The sequence below is a fragment of the Podarcis cretensis genome (genome assembly GCF_951804945.1).
Source record: "Podarcis cretensis genome assembly, chromosome: 6".
Classification (NCBI taxonomy): domain Eukaryota; kingdom Metazoa; phylum Chordata; class Lepidosauria; order Squamata; family Lacertidae; genus Podarcis; species Podarcis cretensis.
In genome coordinates, this window is record NC_137175.1 from 64,340,758 (window position 1) to 64,355,574 (window position 14,817).

General features: G+C 41.2%; 1 protein-coding gene across 23 annotated transcripts in view; it reads left to right on the forward strand.

Moving 5' to 3' along the window:
• SGIP1 (SH3GL interacting endocytic adaptor 1) overlaps positions 1-14,817 on the forward strand; it is a 150,352-nt gene that overhangs the window by 70,022 nt on the left and 65,513 nt on the right. For 14 of the 23 annotated variants that reach the window (XM_079981992.1, XM_079981994.1, XM_079981993.1 and 11 more), the window contains 4 exons: positions 862-939; positions 2,392-2,448; positions 7,667-7,721; positions 9,544-9,719. In XM_079981992.1, coding sequence (XP_079838118.1) covers positions 862-939; positions 2,392-2,448; positions 7,667-7,721; positions 9,544-9,719 — 366 coding nt within the window. The remainder of the gene's footprint in view (positions 1-861; positions 940-2,391; positions 2,449-7,666; positions 7,722-9,543; positions 9,720-14,817) is intronic. The other 9 variants (XM_079981996.1, XM_079981997.1, XM_079982009.1 and 6 more) reach the window with 1 other exon arrangement.

Consider the following 14,817-nt stretch of genomic DNA (forward strand, 5'->3'; position numbering starts at 1 on the left):
CATTTCTCATTTAGTACCAAAAAATTACATTCTCTTTAAAATTGTACACAATCCCTTCCCACGTTAAGATTAAGAGAAGGTGCTTACTTTGTGAACCTGAAGAATTTATTCTGCTATATTTAGTATAATGTAGCCTTATTTTTATGCTGACTTTGGAATTATGCGCTTGCAATTTTTAATCAGATTAATAAAGAAGAAGAAGCTAAATGACCAGAATTTTAAAGTATGCTTGAAAACTGTTCATGTTATTGGCCTGTTTTTTAATTACTTTGTAGTCTAGAGGTCATAAAAGACTGTAGGTGATGATCAATAGGAAAAGAGCTGGCACTTAGAGAAGGATCATATTCCGTAGAACTCTTCAAGACTTACTTAATACCAAAACGCTGCTAACCTTTTTCTTGCACAAAACCAGGATGAAAACATTCACTGAGTCACTTCTTGTAGGTGTATGTTCAGTTACAAAAGAAATGCTGAGTTATATTACAAGACTCTAAAGGCCCACTGCAATGGCTGCCACATTAAATAAAGCATGTTCTGCAGAATTGTATGAGGACATAGTTCTGAAATGCATGAAAACGTTATGTCTTGTAAACATCTTACTCAAAGGAAATAAGGGGAAAACATTTAACATTAGAGATAATTGTCCATGCCACTCAGTTATAAGAGAACCAGTTTCTGCTGAATAGAGTCCTCTCATACGTTCCAAAATAGTCTGCTGACAGCAGCATTTACATTTGGCAAGTAATGCCTTTGAAAAGTGCATTCTGAGCTTGCTTACTCCATGTAGATTCATGTGTTTAAAAAAACCGAACCACCCAATACTTTAACCCTTTTTCTATAAAAAAACAAAATCCATTCCAGCCACCCAGCCCTCATCCTCATGATCCACCCTCCAATAACAAAGCAGAGTGTGCACAGGAAGGAGGAAAATCAGTTTCGGTAAGGACATGAATATTGGTTTAAAGCTTCCCGGGGGTTGGTTGGAACAATGTGTAAGCCTGGCCAAAAAAAGTTTGCATGTACAAATGTATGTTTGGCATTGTTTATGCATCACTTTCTTCAATGTATTTTTTTACTCCAGGTGCTCTGCATAGGATGCCCAACCACATATGTTTTTGCCCCTGTGATTCTGATGTGTTTCTGTGTGTCCATAGATGTCTAATTATGTTTAGGAACTCACTATGGTTTCCTAATATTCAGTAGTGTTTGGATCATTTGTGATGGATACAGGTAACTAGAAATAGAAATGGATTACCTCGTGTGCCAGGCTCACCTTGAAAACTACATTCATAAGATAAATAATACAGGACTGCGTTCATAATATGCATTAGGAAGTAGATAATTTCATGGATAATTTCACACGTATCATGCAAAAATGGAATATTTTATAGGACATTCCTTGAATGTTGAAGGTAACAGCTGGTTGAAATGAAATATTTGATTGATATCTGAACAACTATATGATTATTTTGTAGCTTTCTTCCTCCTCCTCATTAGTCTGCTATGTATTGTATACTTCTCCAGGTTTTGTAAATGGCTCAAGACTATGGGAAGAATTCAGGATTGCTCTAAGGAGATCATTCCATCACTACAAGCATTTCAGCTTGCCAGACAGAACAATCACCCTCTTCTCTCCCCACACCCCTGTACACTGTTTTGAGGGGTTCCCTGATGCCCCCCAGCCAATTTGGGATTGCACGGAGAGGGAGGAGTGGAATCATGGAAGACCTTCTGCTCATTTCCACTAGCACGACTCATTAGTTGAATCTGGCCCACTATTTGATCACCTGACCGCTTTGGTTTCGAAGGCTTCAGGAATGAAGTACAGCATATTAAAGTAATACTTATTTAAATTTAGGAGAGCTTAATTATCTCATCACTTCTGTTCAAGTGTATTTGTAACATAGGGGGCTGCCATATACCAGATCATATTATTAATTTCCATTTAATCCAGTATTGTATAATCTGACTAGTAGCTGCTGTCCAGGTTCTCAGGTCTTGCTACTTGACCAATGCCAGAGGTTGAACCTGAGACCTTCTGCATGCAAATCACATGCTCTACCACCAAGTTGCAGCTCTATCCTCATTTGTCTTGCCCATAAGCCGTACTATCTTCCAGCATGGTGGTCTCTCCTTGCAATTCCTGCTCCTGGCTTATCAGGTTTGAAAAATTCAAGAGTTCAAACACTGGAAATTACTTTCTCAAAGAAGATTGAGAGGCTGGCATTCTCTTTCTAGAGATTGATTAGTAGGGAGCCAGAACCCACTTTAGTTAAGAGACCATCCCAAATTGAAAACTCATGACTTTGTCATATCTTCTAAGAAACTAGTGCATGTTGCTGTTCTCCCCTTTTTAATATAAAACTTATCATTTTTAACTGTGTATTACAGAAGAGAACCAATGGTGCTCCAAATGGGTTTTATTCAGAGATTGACTGGGAAAGATATGTAAGTAAGAGTAATCACCTGGCATTCATACCTTCCCAAGAACATTCCTTATTATAAGAATTTTCTGAGAACTTGCCTCTCTGTTTTGTGTGTGTGTGTTCACTGTGTTTCTTGATTACTTCTTTCACACTTTAGTACATCTCATAATCACAGTACAAAGCAGATAACAATATTTGAATATTCAGGATTTCACTGACATGTCTAGCTGCCCAGCTATCCGATTGGGATCTTAAATTTGGCCCACATAGAAATATATTGTTCTCACAGTTTATTTATGACCTTCAAACTGCTGAGCAAGTGAGAGTTCACCTTCCTTCTAAGCCCTCCAGCACATGCATAGAATTTAGAAGAGAGGTAGAGTCTTTCCTCACTTGTGCAAAGCTTTAGATTGCCAGGAAACACTCTCACTATCTTATTCAAACTAGGCAGGCATGAAACATCAGTTTTACTACACACTCACCCGTCACCTGCGCCTGTCAGAAGGCTAAAGGAAGATGTGGTGCCTTTTCTTACACAGCAGTTTGGAGAAGGTTAGAAATACCAGTCGTTCTCTTGCTGTTTCTTACCTTCTTCAAACTTGTATGCAAGTGAGCTAAGACTCTGCCTCTGACAAACAGATGGAACATGAAACAATACGTAGTTTCCCCTCCGTAGTGATGTAGTTTGCACAAAAGAGAAAACTACAGCTTCTTTCTTTTTCTAGATTACCATGCAGATTGCCATCAAATTTGGAGCCCCTAGCAAAATTGAGAGTTGTGTCACACCTGTTTCAGGTTTAAGTCTGCTGGTTTTGGGAATTGCAACTAGAGCTAGAAAAGGATATGATCTTGGAGTAATTTGAATGAATTAAACCAGCAACAATTTAAATTATTTAAGGAAAATAGTGCATTCATATAGATGTGGATGCGAGTTTACACTTTACTCTGGAACAGAGATACATAAACAACCCTGTGTTCAGCTCAAAGGTTTTTGCTTCCTTTTAGTACTCATAAAAGCTTGAGGGCTTTTGCACATGCTAAACATAAAAATGTTTGCCAGCCATTGTCTGAACTGCAGTGTCTTTCAATATACCTACTTGAAATCAGCAGAAATACGGTCTCCATGATTTTAACCAGGCAGATGTAAAGATGTTTCATCTCTGAAAGCACCATGCGTGGGGCAGAAAGCAAACCTGCTTCTGAAAGGCCCTTGGGGCATGAGGATTATCAGCAACAGCTTTGGTTTTTGTCCTGCAAAAACCTTTCTTGAAGTTCTAGGTGAGGCTTCCTCAACCTCGGCCCTCCAGATGTTTTGAGACTACAATTCCCATCATCCCTGACCACTGGTCCTGCTAATTAGGGAACATGGGAGCTATAGGCCAAAAACATCTGGAGGGCTGAGGTTGAGGAAGCCTGCTCTAGGTTTTACAGCCCCAGAACATGGACATTAGCAGTGCTGTCAGAACGCAAGATCTTGGGCTGCAAAAAGCAGTCAGCCCCACACAGCCTTGTGGAAAGGGGGACTAGCCTGGGGGGGTGGGAGGGGAGGGTGAGCAGAACAGACCACTTTGGTTCTCCTCGCAGTCATTTGAGAAGGAGTGTTTGCATATTTGAGTACCCTTGCTTCAAAGGGATGCCCTAGCCCTACTTTGGAATATCTTCTAATCTTTTCGTGTTAATTAGATTGTGCAAAATTGCCTTGGAAGAATGGGAAAGAGCCAATAAAATGTTAAAGACCAATTATGCTAATAAGGTGGGCACCATTTCAGACAGATTTCGTGCTGTTAGTATGGAAGGTGTCCAAGTTAATTAGAAGAAATAAAATTTCTTTTGGAATAGTTTTTGCTTGCTTTAGCTGAAAAGAATTTAAAAGTTCAAGTGTGTTCCTGTTTACAATGATCACCTTTAAAATCACACAACTTGATCTGGTAATATAACAAAATTACTGTAGTCCCTAACTGTGTGTTTGTGTGTGTGTGTGTCTGTGTGTGTCTGTGTGTGTGTGTGTGTGTGTGTTTGTGAAGTTCTTTCTCTTCACTTTGTATACCAAGTATATATAATATATATATGTGTCAGGGGCTCAGGAGCAGAGGCACAGGGAAGAGAGGAGATGGAGAGCGAAGGGGAAGAATCCGAGGGGAGCGTAGGAGAAGAGGACAGTGGACCGAGGGATTCCATGAGCCTCTCCAGCGAATCGGAAGATTCACAGAAGGGGGCGCCAGTGGCCAGGGGTAGGGGGTTCCCAAGGGGAACGCCCTAGGAGCAAGGGGGCAGCAGGGACTCCCAGAGCAGTAATTGGAAATCAGGACCAGCTTCCCCACCAGAGCAGAGGGGGGGGGAAGAGTCCCAAGGATCGGGGCCAGTGCATTCCCCACCAGGGAGAGAAGATGAGGCAGGGCTGACCACGCCTCCATCAGAAAGTCAGACAACGGAGGGGAGGTCAGATCAGGCCAGTATCCCGGAAGAGGGAAGCAGTGACCGAAGTAGTGTAACGGTTAGGAGAAAGGTCACTGGGTTGGCGCGAGAGGCAAGTTCAAATGTACAGGAGCGCGGGACAGCAGAGAATGAGGATTGGGAACCGGGTCCTAAAGCCCGCAGGAGGCAGGGGGAGGAGCTAAGCGACTCAGCGTCGGAAGAGTCCAGAAAGGGCAATGCCCCAGCGGGCAGGAGGACCCAGAAGAGGAGAGAGCAGCGGAAAAGGTGGAGCAGGGCTAGGATCTTAAACTGGTGTCAGAGAGGAGGAGATTCAGACGGGACTTCGCCGGTCTAGGGTTTAAGACGTAGAGCTGCGCGCTGCGGCTTTGAAATGGAAACTGAACCTCAATAAAGACTTTTGTACATAACGACAGCCTCGCGTTGGTCCTCTGTGAGCTGGGACCTAGGGGCAGCTCAGACAATATGCATTATAAGTAAAATAATCAAAATATTACTATTATTTTTAGTACAGTTACTATGCCCAGTTTGAGGAGACTGGGTGTTTGGGTTGAAGTATTACTTGGCATGATTAATATCTATAAATAGAGTGGTATGCTACAATATTTTTTTTTTAACACATGTGTCATGCATTCTTTCCAGACATTGTTTTTTGGAAAATGCTTCAATAAATGAGATTTGATATAGAGACAGTGTAGTTCAAATAAACTGCTCTTTCTGGTACTACCTTTTTGGCTTTATCAACCAGCTGTGTCTCACTGTAACTGCATTTCCTTGTCATGGTCAGATCCCCTCCTGTTGAGATTTAGATTGTCAATTACTTTTCTCTTCTGCAGAGACGGGGGCCTATTAGAATGGCCTGCTGTCAAAGACTGATGGAACCAATTGGCTTCCAGGAGACTCTGGGGTATTTTTTCTGCTGAGAGGTTGAGGTCTGGTCTATCTTTGCAATTTAGGATTTGCCCTATGTTCACCCCTAAGGGCTTTGCCTGAGCCCAAGTAGTACCATGGTATGCCCTGGAGTTGAGAGCAATAAAGCAGGTTAGAATATGATTATAATGCAAGTAGAGGAAGAATTGGAATGAATGCAGTTGAAAGCAAGTGTGTGCTCATTGTAAAGCCTATTTTGTGCTGGTGAAGGCAGTAAAAAATTACTTCTCTGCCTCCATCATCCTTGGTGTCTCATCCAGCAGAGCTTTATAGGATGCTTTTACATATTGGCCTGAAGGATATGGTGGAACTCTCAATGGCCTGCTGTGAATTATTTGTAAGGCATGTTGAGGATATGATTGCTTGTATCCATAGAGACCTAGATTTCACTATTATAGCAGGCCAGTTTCTAAGAGTATCCAGAACACTATTTTGTCAGATGTTCATGGATGAGTTTCAATTAATAAGGCTTGAGAATGTGGATGATGTGCTTGGAAGGGTGTAGGTGTTCTTGCCCCCGTACATGTTATGACTGATAACATCCAGTAGGGAGGGGATGGCCAACTAGCCCAAGAAGATACAGTATTTTTCGCTCTATAAGACGCACCAGACCACAAGACGCACCTAGTTTTTGGAGGAGGAAAACAAGGAAAAAAAATATTCTGAATCTCAGAAGCCAGAACAGCAAGAGGGATTGCTCCACAGTGAAAGCAGCAATCCCTCTTGCTGTTCTGGCTTCTGGGATAGCCGTGCAGGCTGCTTTCGCTCCATAAGACGCGCACACATTTCCCGTTACTTTTTAGGAGGGAAAAAGTGAGTTTTATAGAGCAAAAAATACGGTACTTAATGCCTCTCTGAGAGAGGGAGTAGTCCCACGAAACAGCCAGCAAGACTACTAATTAATAAAATTCATTAGACCCAAAAGTTATGTATAACTATAGACTGGTTGCAAATGTCCCTTTGCTGAGCCCGGTTCTTGAGTCGGTGGGCACCAACCAGCTCTAGTCTCCAGGCACTCTTGGGTGAAGCTGATTTTCTAGATCTACTTCATTCTGTGTTTAGGCCTGGTTTAGGCACTGAGGCCATCTTGTATTATACCTTGTGTCAGCAGAGAGATGGGGGAATGTGTCCCCATTGATTGTCCTTGATCGCTTGACAACTTTCATGGTCCATGATGTTTTTCTTGGAAGCACCAGTGATAGGATGCTTGTATTCTGATTATGTTTTTATATGATTATGCAATTTATTACTGTATTTTAATTTTAGTTGTAAATCACTTTGGAGTTTTTTGAAGAAGGAAGCAACACGGGAATTTTGTAAACCATCAGAAAATAAGCAGCTGGTTCTGTTATGAATGTTGTCATGGCCATGTAAACCAAAGTGGAGGCTAGATTTTATTTTATTAAATGAGAGCCAATTTGATCTCTGATACAAGGACATCAGTTTTATAGAGTAGTAACCAGAAGGCAAAGGTGCAAGAAGAAAATTCTATCAGGCACTGGAAATGAGCCCTTCTTTAGCAAGAGGCCTCATGCAAATGTTTGCATACATAATGCTTTGATGTCTTCCATATTTCCAAGCAACCATTTTCTTATATTAGACATATTCCTTATCTATTTAATATTTTCACCCCACATTCCCCCTACTGCACAGAGATCAGAGCAGTTAGCACAACTGTTTGACTGCCTGGCTGAGAAAACAGGTTCCTGGGTAGACTCTTTATTCTTAGTTAAGCGTAGAGAGCACTGCACATACCAATAGTTTATTGGACAAGTGCTTCTTATTAATATGAAATTGGTGGGAGAGAGGGGAAAGAAAGAGTGATTACTTAATGTTTTGCAAGTACTCTAATTGCTTCACTATGTTTGCTGCACTAGAATTCACCTGAGCTTGATGAAGAAGGATACAGCATCAGACCAGACGAACCAGGCTATATCCTTCATGGTCAGTTTTACAACTGAGTTTGCAAACTCTGAAACAAGTGTGGGTTCGGTTCAAGTGTGGCCAGCTGCTGCCATCCTCCCTACCGCTGGATGCCCCTGAAACATCAGCATCTCAAGTTTATTTTATTTTATATATTTATCAAATGTATATCCCGCCCCTCCTCCTGAAGGAGCCCAAAATGTTCAAGAGGCTTTATGAATGAAAAGATAGTGGCCATAAGTAAAATTTAATTTTAAGCAATCATTATAAAAAGAAAAAAGGAGCCAACACTCATGCCTGGTGTTGAAGGCAGTGATGGTCTGGGTAGGGACCAAGAAACTGAAATTGATCCTGATGGAGGTATTGTGGATGGACCGATCTTATGTCCAGGAATTACGTGGATGACCTGTTCTGAAAGGGTTGCACTTACTCTGAAGGTACAGGTTCGTAGTCTGGGAGTACTTTCTGATCCAGAATCAACTTACACAGGGGTTACGTTCTGGTGATCAAGTGTAAAGCCAAAATTGCATATAGTCAAAACACATTGGGTTCAGTGGCAGATGGGATTGCCAAAATCATTTTTCCTGGAACCCCACTTCCTTTCCACCCCTTTTATTTTATTTTACTTTAGCCAAACGTGTAAAGCTGAATACGCACAAGTTACCGTATTTTTCGCTCTATAACACGCACCCGACCATAACACGCACATAGTTTATAGAGGAGGAAAACAAGAAAAAAATATTCTAAACGAAACAGTGGATGAATGATTTTTGTGGTTCATGCTGTGGCCACAGACATGTGATCTGACGGTGCGTTTGAGGTAGCCCAATGCAAAAATCCTGAGGATCCATGTGGATCCATGCTTTGTAACCACGTTTTAAGTGGGGAGGGAAGGAAAAGCACTCAAGGGCCAAGGAACACGCGTGGGGTGGGTGGAGAAGGATGCTGTTAATAATGCAGAAGAGGGGTATAAGAGGAGAAGCAAGCAGGCTCTGCTTCTCTCCCTCTTCCCTGGCTCGCTGAAAAACTTTGCTGCTATTTAGCCAGCTGAGTGGGGAGAAGAGAGGGTCAGAGAGCCTGCTTGCTTTAAAGGAGCCAACCGGACAGGAGCCGCTTACACTCGTGTAAGCGGCTCCTCTCCTCTCCTGCTTTGCTCCTTTAAAGCAAGCAGGCTCTCTGTCCCTCTCTCCTCCCCACTCAGCGGCTCTTCTCCCGCTTTGCTGTTTCAAAGCGAGCCACGGAGGAGGGAAGGAAGGGGAACCATGGATCCTCTGCTCACGACTGCAGCAGATCCCCCCGCCATCCGTAGGCATTCGCTCCATAACACGCACAGACATTTCCTCTCACTTTCTAGGAGGAAAAAAGTGAGTGTTATGGTGCAAAAAATACGGTAAATGTGTGCAGGTTGCAAGTTGCCTGTGTTAGAGGCTCCAGTGGCCCTTGTGGCCTCTAGAAGTGCTAATGCCCAGCTTAGGCTAGTCCACAAGCTGTGGCTATTCCTGGACAAGAATAGCTTGGGCTAAGCATGCTGTACTGATCTCCCATTTGGATTACTGCACCCTGCTGTGTGTAGGGCTGCACTTGGAGACAGAGCTGCTAGGCCCGATTCAAGATGTTAATACTAGTGTACAAAATCCTAAATGGCTTGGGCCCAATAGCATTATAGTTTGCCTTCTGCAATATTAACCATCTCATATCTTACGGTGCTGCTGCTGGTTGCTGTTACTCTCTGGAATTTGTAGATCTGTTTTTATCATTGTTGGCCCATGCCAATCAGTTCCAAAAGTTATATTTTGTGATTCAACAACATTTCTCTTTAACTGTGATCTACCTACCAAAGGAAAGCACTTTTATTCCTCAAGTGAATCTGAAGAGGAAGAGGAGGCACACAAGAAATTCAACATTAAGATTAAGCCCTTGCAGTCTAAAGATGTTCTTAAGAGTGCGGCAACCGTTGATGAACTGAAAGCCTCTATAGGCAACATTGCACTTTCGCCATCTCTAGTGGTAAGCAAAACTCTTTTTTTAATATGGTGATTGATTAGTTTTCAAAAATTAATTTTGCTTAGCTTTCTTGTTGTATTTGTTCCTTGAATTAGCATTTTTATTATAACAAATCTTGGTTTTATCACACAATGGCAAGGCTTTTTAGAAACTATTTTTGGTTCAGGATGTGTTGAAAAATGTGTTCTGCATGTTAACAGGTTGCTTTTTTAAGTATATTGCTGAACTGCACTAGCAACTTTCTGTGCATGCCAAGTACATTTCAGTAAGCCTAATGTTTCTCATATCAGTGAAGGGCACGGCTATTTTGATCCATGCCAAAAGAAAAAACATTTGCAGCACTTTAACAAAAAATAATACATTACTAATTATAGATGACTTTACTTGTTAAAAATAGGGTCACATTTTTGTAGGTACACTTTAATTATAATGCCCACAAGCCAGATAGCCATATATTGATTTTGTGAGCTCAGGAGAGGTCCTTGATCTTTTTTTAGGGGAAGTAGACCCCCTCCTATGCTTTATGCTGAGCCACCCTCTGAGACTTGAAAGCCAGCCATTATGTATGCTTAAAGGTGTAAAGCTGTAATTTGGCAACGTAAGATTCCATGTAAAGTCAGAATCTAATTTATTGGAAATAGTCTGGATTGTTATGTCATAAGGGGCAGCAGAGAATGAATGAAGATGCTATTGTTTTGCCCCTTGGAGAAGGAGAAGCCATGGCAGGTAGTTCTGTGATCTGGAGGATTCCCCCACCCCCAACAGAATACAAGGCTGCAATTTGAAAGGAAAGACTGGCACAGAGGGAGAGGTACTTTTTTAGCACTTTCCCCACATACTATTTCCATCTGAAAATTTTGCACACAAGCAGGACTTGCACTCCTGTAACACTTTCCGGGGAGAAAGCCCCACTGAACACAGGGAGACCTCATTAAGCATGCATAGGATTACACTGTAAAATGTTTTAAATGTATAAGTGGAGATATGAAGTGTGAGCACAACAAAAGTGTTTGTCGTAAAGAGAACAGAGCTGTAGTAAGCTACTAGTCCTTGTGTATCCAATGATAGCAAGTAAGAAATTATTGTTATTATTATTATTATTATTATTATTATTATTATTATTATTATTATTTTATTTATATCCCACCCTCCCCAGCCGAAACCGGGCTCAGGGTGGCTAACAACAATAAAACAGTACAACAGTACAACACAACACAACACTCTAAAATCATTCATCATAAAATTAATTTAACTCAAACCAATGGCAACCATTGGGCCAGAGCTCTGCAAAGATTGCTGAAGGAGGGAGTCAGGCTGTGCCCTGGCCAAAGGCCTGGTGGAACAGCTCTGTCTTGCAGGCCCTGTGGAAAGATGTCAAGTCCTGCAGGGCCCTAGTCTCTTGTGACAGAGCGTTCCACCAGATCGGAGCCACAGCCGTGTTTTAAATAATAAAATAATTTATTGAAGTGAAATAAAAAGAGGTTGCCAGCCATGAGAGAGAGCTTGGAGGTAAAGGCTTTGGAGGACCTTCTCCCTTGTGGAAATTACTTGTACAGTATCCATTTCCCACTGGAGATTCCAGAACTCATAGGAAAGCAAAGGAGCAGGGATGGAGACTGAACCCCTTTCAGGGCAAGCAGCAGTTTGTATATTTCAGTGTGGGCTCTGTCTCTTTAAAGTCTCATCTGACTTGTCTTTGTTAGCATGCAATGTCTTGAAGCTTTGCAAAAAAAAAAATCCTACTCACCCCCCTAAACTGTTCAGATTTGAGGGGGGGGAGTTGTAGGCTCCCTTGTTAAGGAGGTTAGGCAACAATGCCTTTTAAAAATTGTGTTATGTGTGGGGCCATAGTCCAACAGTATTGCTTGTGAGTTTTGAGGACTGTGGAATAAAAAAAAATGTGAAAGTAAAATCTCAGAAGTCACTGTTTTGTGTGCTTGTACATGAACCCATATGCTTTCTCTAAAATTTTACTCTAAATCCAAAGTAGCCAATGTGTTATTGGACTACGATTCCCATCAGCCCCATAGCCAATGGTCAGGAATGGTGGGAGCTCTATTTTAATAACATCTAGAGGATGTCAGATTAGCTACCTCTGCTTCTATCATCTGGAAATTTTAATCTAAAGTGAGGACAAGCATATATGACAGCTGAATCAAATCTATATAATTTTGTTCAATTTAGAGAGCATGTTTGGGGGGGGGAGGGGAAGAGGATGGGTTATCTTTTCCTGTTAAAACAGGTTTTCTTATTTTGATAAATGATTTTGCATTGAGGGCCAGGGGCCTGGCATTGTTGAGTAGAACAGACTTATCACATACACAAACTTATAAATACATTGCAATACTTTCTCTCAAAGCTTTTGTATAACCTGGTCACCGGAGGCGCTGCTGAACACTCAGCACCTGCAGAAGGCTGAATTTTGTAGCTTGCTAGGGAAAACCCACTTAGGTTGAAAGTGCTGCAACGATCAACTTATTTTTGGAAAATGGGATGCTGCTTTAGTGACAAGAAATGCTAGAGATAATACCCTTGGATCACTGCTAAATCCTTAGTTTTGTTTTCTATCCAGTCTACCATTGTTCTAAAAATCAAGGGTAGACTGCTGTCAGAGGGGCACACAAACAAAACATAAATGTAAGACTTACTTACATGTTATTAATTCATACCTACATTGCAAATATCCCATTTTCCCCTTTGCAAGGAACCCAGGGTTTTATAGTTATGTGAGGTGAACAGTGCTTCAGGACTTTTCAGTACCCTCACAGAAGTACTATTCCTGACATTCTTGGGAGAAAGCCATGACAGAATATATCCTGGCAACAGAAAAACTGGAGAACGCCCCTAACTGATCCCTCGTCACTGCTAATACTAACATATATTTATAATTAATTGCTGTTCTAAGTAATAGTGTTCTGTGGGTACATAATTGCTTAAAAGCTTTTCAGTTTACAATAGAACAAAATGAATTATCATTAGCTGTTTTTAATTTGCAATCAAATAAAGTTTTCCAATGTCGATTGACTTTTAGCAATTGCATTTTCATCTAATACTTACCGTAAGTTTTAATAATATGGAACTAGCTACGTAATAGGAAGTAGGTGTCAATGTCAACTTTTGTTTATTTATTTGTTGGTCTCAACCTTGTAAACCAAAGCAAATAAACCCTGAAGTTGTACTAAATTAAACCACATAACGTGTTTTAACAATACTGCTGGGATCACATTTATGTTGTTTTTAAATTTGCTGTTGCATTCTGTTTTTTGCTTATGTGCTGTGGCGGTAGGTCTTTATTCTAGCAAGTGAGCTTTGCAGTCATTATGCAGTCACCAGGCTGTTGCAGCTGGGCTTGGAGGCAAGACAACAGTGCATTATATTGTTGTATATGGAAGCCAGGTTCAAGAGTTGATTTGTGACACTCATTTCCTGGGCTGTGGAAGATGTGGGAACAGTAAATCAGAATGATGGCTTTGTTGCAGTGCAGAAAATGCAGCTTCCTGATCTACTGATGTTGTACGTCTTAAGGAAGCTTGGCATGTAAAGCAGTAATGCTCTTTATGGAGAGCAGGATGCTAATAAGAATAACTGAACTAAATTGCTCTGTAACTACACTCTTTTAATAAGGACAGAATATATACCAAGCAAATTGCATTGCTTTACATTCTTTTCTAAGACAGCTGCACTTCATGCTGTTATATTTAAAAGCAGTAAATTAAGTAAGATATTTGGGGTGTTTAATTCAAAAGACTGGACTCTGATCAATAGAAGTGATGCCTTGTTTTCTAACACAACACTTGGTTCACAATAGTTGGATTCCATCTAGTGTGTGAAAGCATTGTATATTTGTTTTCCACATCCTATTATTGGCTAAAGGGTAAATGCCAGCATCCTCATAAAGTCTTTATATTTCATCCATAAGGCACCTAGGGTGGTATATAGAGGACATGGCTGACTACTCTGCTCCTTTAAGCTTTTATAAGAGGCAGAGGATGGTGTTCTTGAGGATATCCATTAGCTAAGAAGAGATGAGGTAGGAGCAAAGACGATTGTGTGGAGCAGTTACTTTAGTTACTCAATTATTGTTTCTGCTGTACCTGATAAGGATGAAGGTGGTCAAGAAAGCAACAGGATAGGCGATTGCAGCTTCATTTTTAACTTTTATTGTCAAGGGGTCTTTCTTTAAATTTCAAAACACTAACAAAAGTCAAGCAGGGTGGAAACTCGAGATATGATTGGCAATTCTTTCAAAAATTACATTTATTTATTATCGTGTCTATAGGGCTCCAAGGAGCTCTGGCATACATTGTCCAGGCCTGCAAGTGTTGCCCTTTTGTGTAGGGTTTCACTTTCCCTCTTGCACCCTCTTTTGGGTTCCTTTCTTCCAATCTGTCCTGTCATCCTGTTCTCTAGGCCTAAAATACCTTCTGTTTGACCTTTTTATTCAGCAAAGCCAATTTAGCCTGACCTTACATTCATTCCACCTGATTCTCCTTAGCCTAGATCCTCAGAGGTATTCTAGCAAGGCAGAACAAGCATGGTGGGGGCATCATCATGGCAGACTCTACCCCAACTTTCACATGTTCATTTAGAGGTACTAAAGTGAACCTGATGCACATGGCATTTGTGCATGTGTACGGACCTCTTTATATGACCAGGAATCCTTCAAAGGCTGGGTTTCAGATTGTGTAGAGACATCACTAAGCACATACACTTACTTCAGATGTTGAAACATGCTAGAGGTGGAGACTCCCAGCACAGTGTTGGTATCTCCCACCACCAGATAAATTGCACTATTCAGTTATATGTGACGGTAGCACCTATGTTCTTTTCATGTGGCTGCCCCTGTTCACAAAGTAAAGCTAGGGATGGGATGGTCTTTCCCTGTAACTTACATCTCTGCAGTTAATTTCTCTTGGCACTTTTGTCTGCTCCTGAGTCACTTCTAGCATTGGAGCCAGGAAAGAAGAAAAGTGGATGGAGTAGTGAGGCAGAAGACAAGCAGCAGGGAGGGTTCACCTTCACCGATAGGACTTTTCTTTTTCTCTTTTTTTTTTTAGTGTGTTTCTTTTTTCTTTTTTCTTTTCTTCTTTTGATATATAGT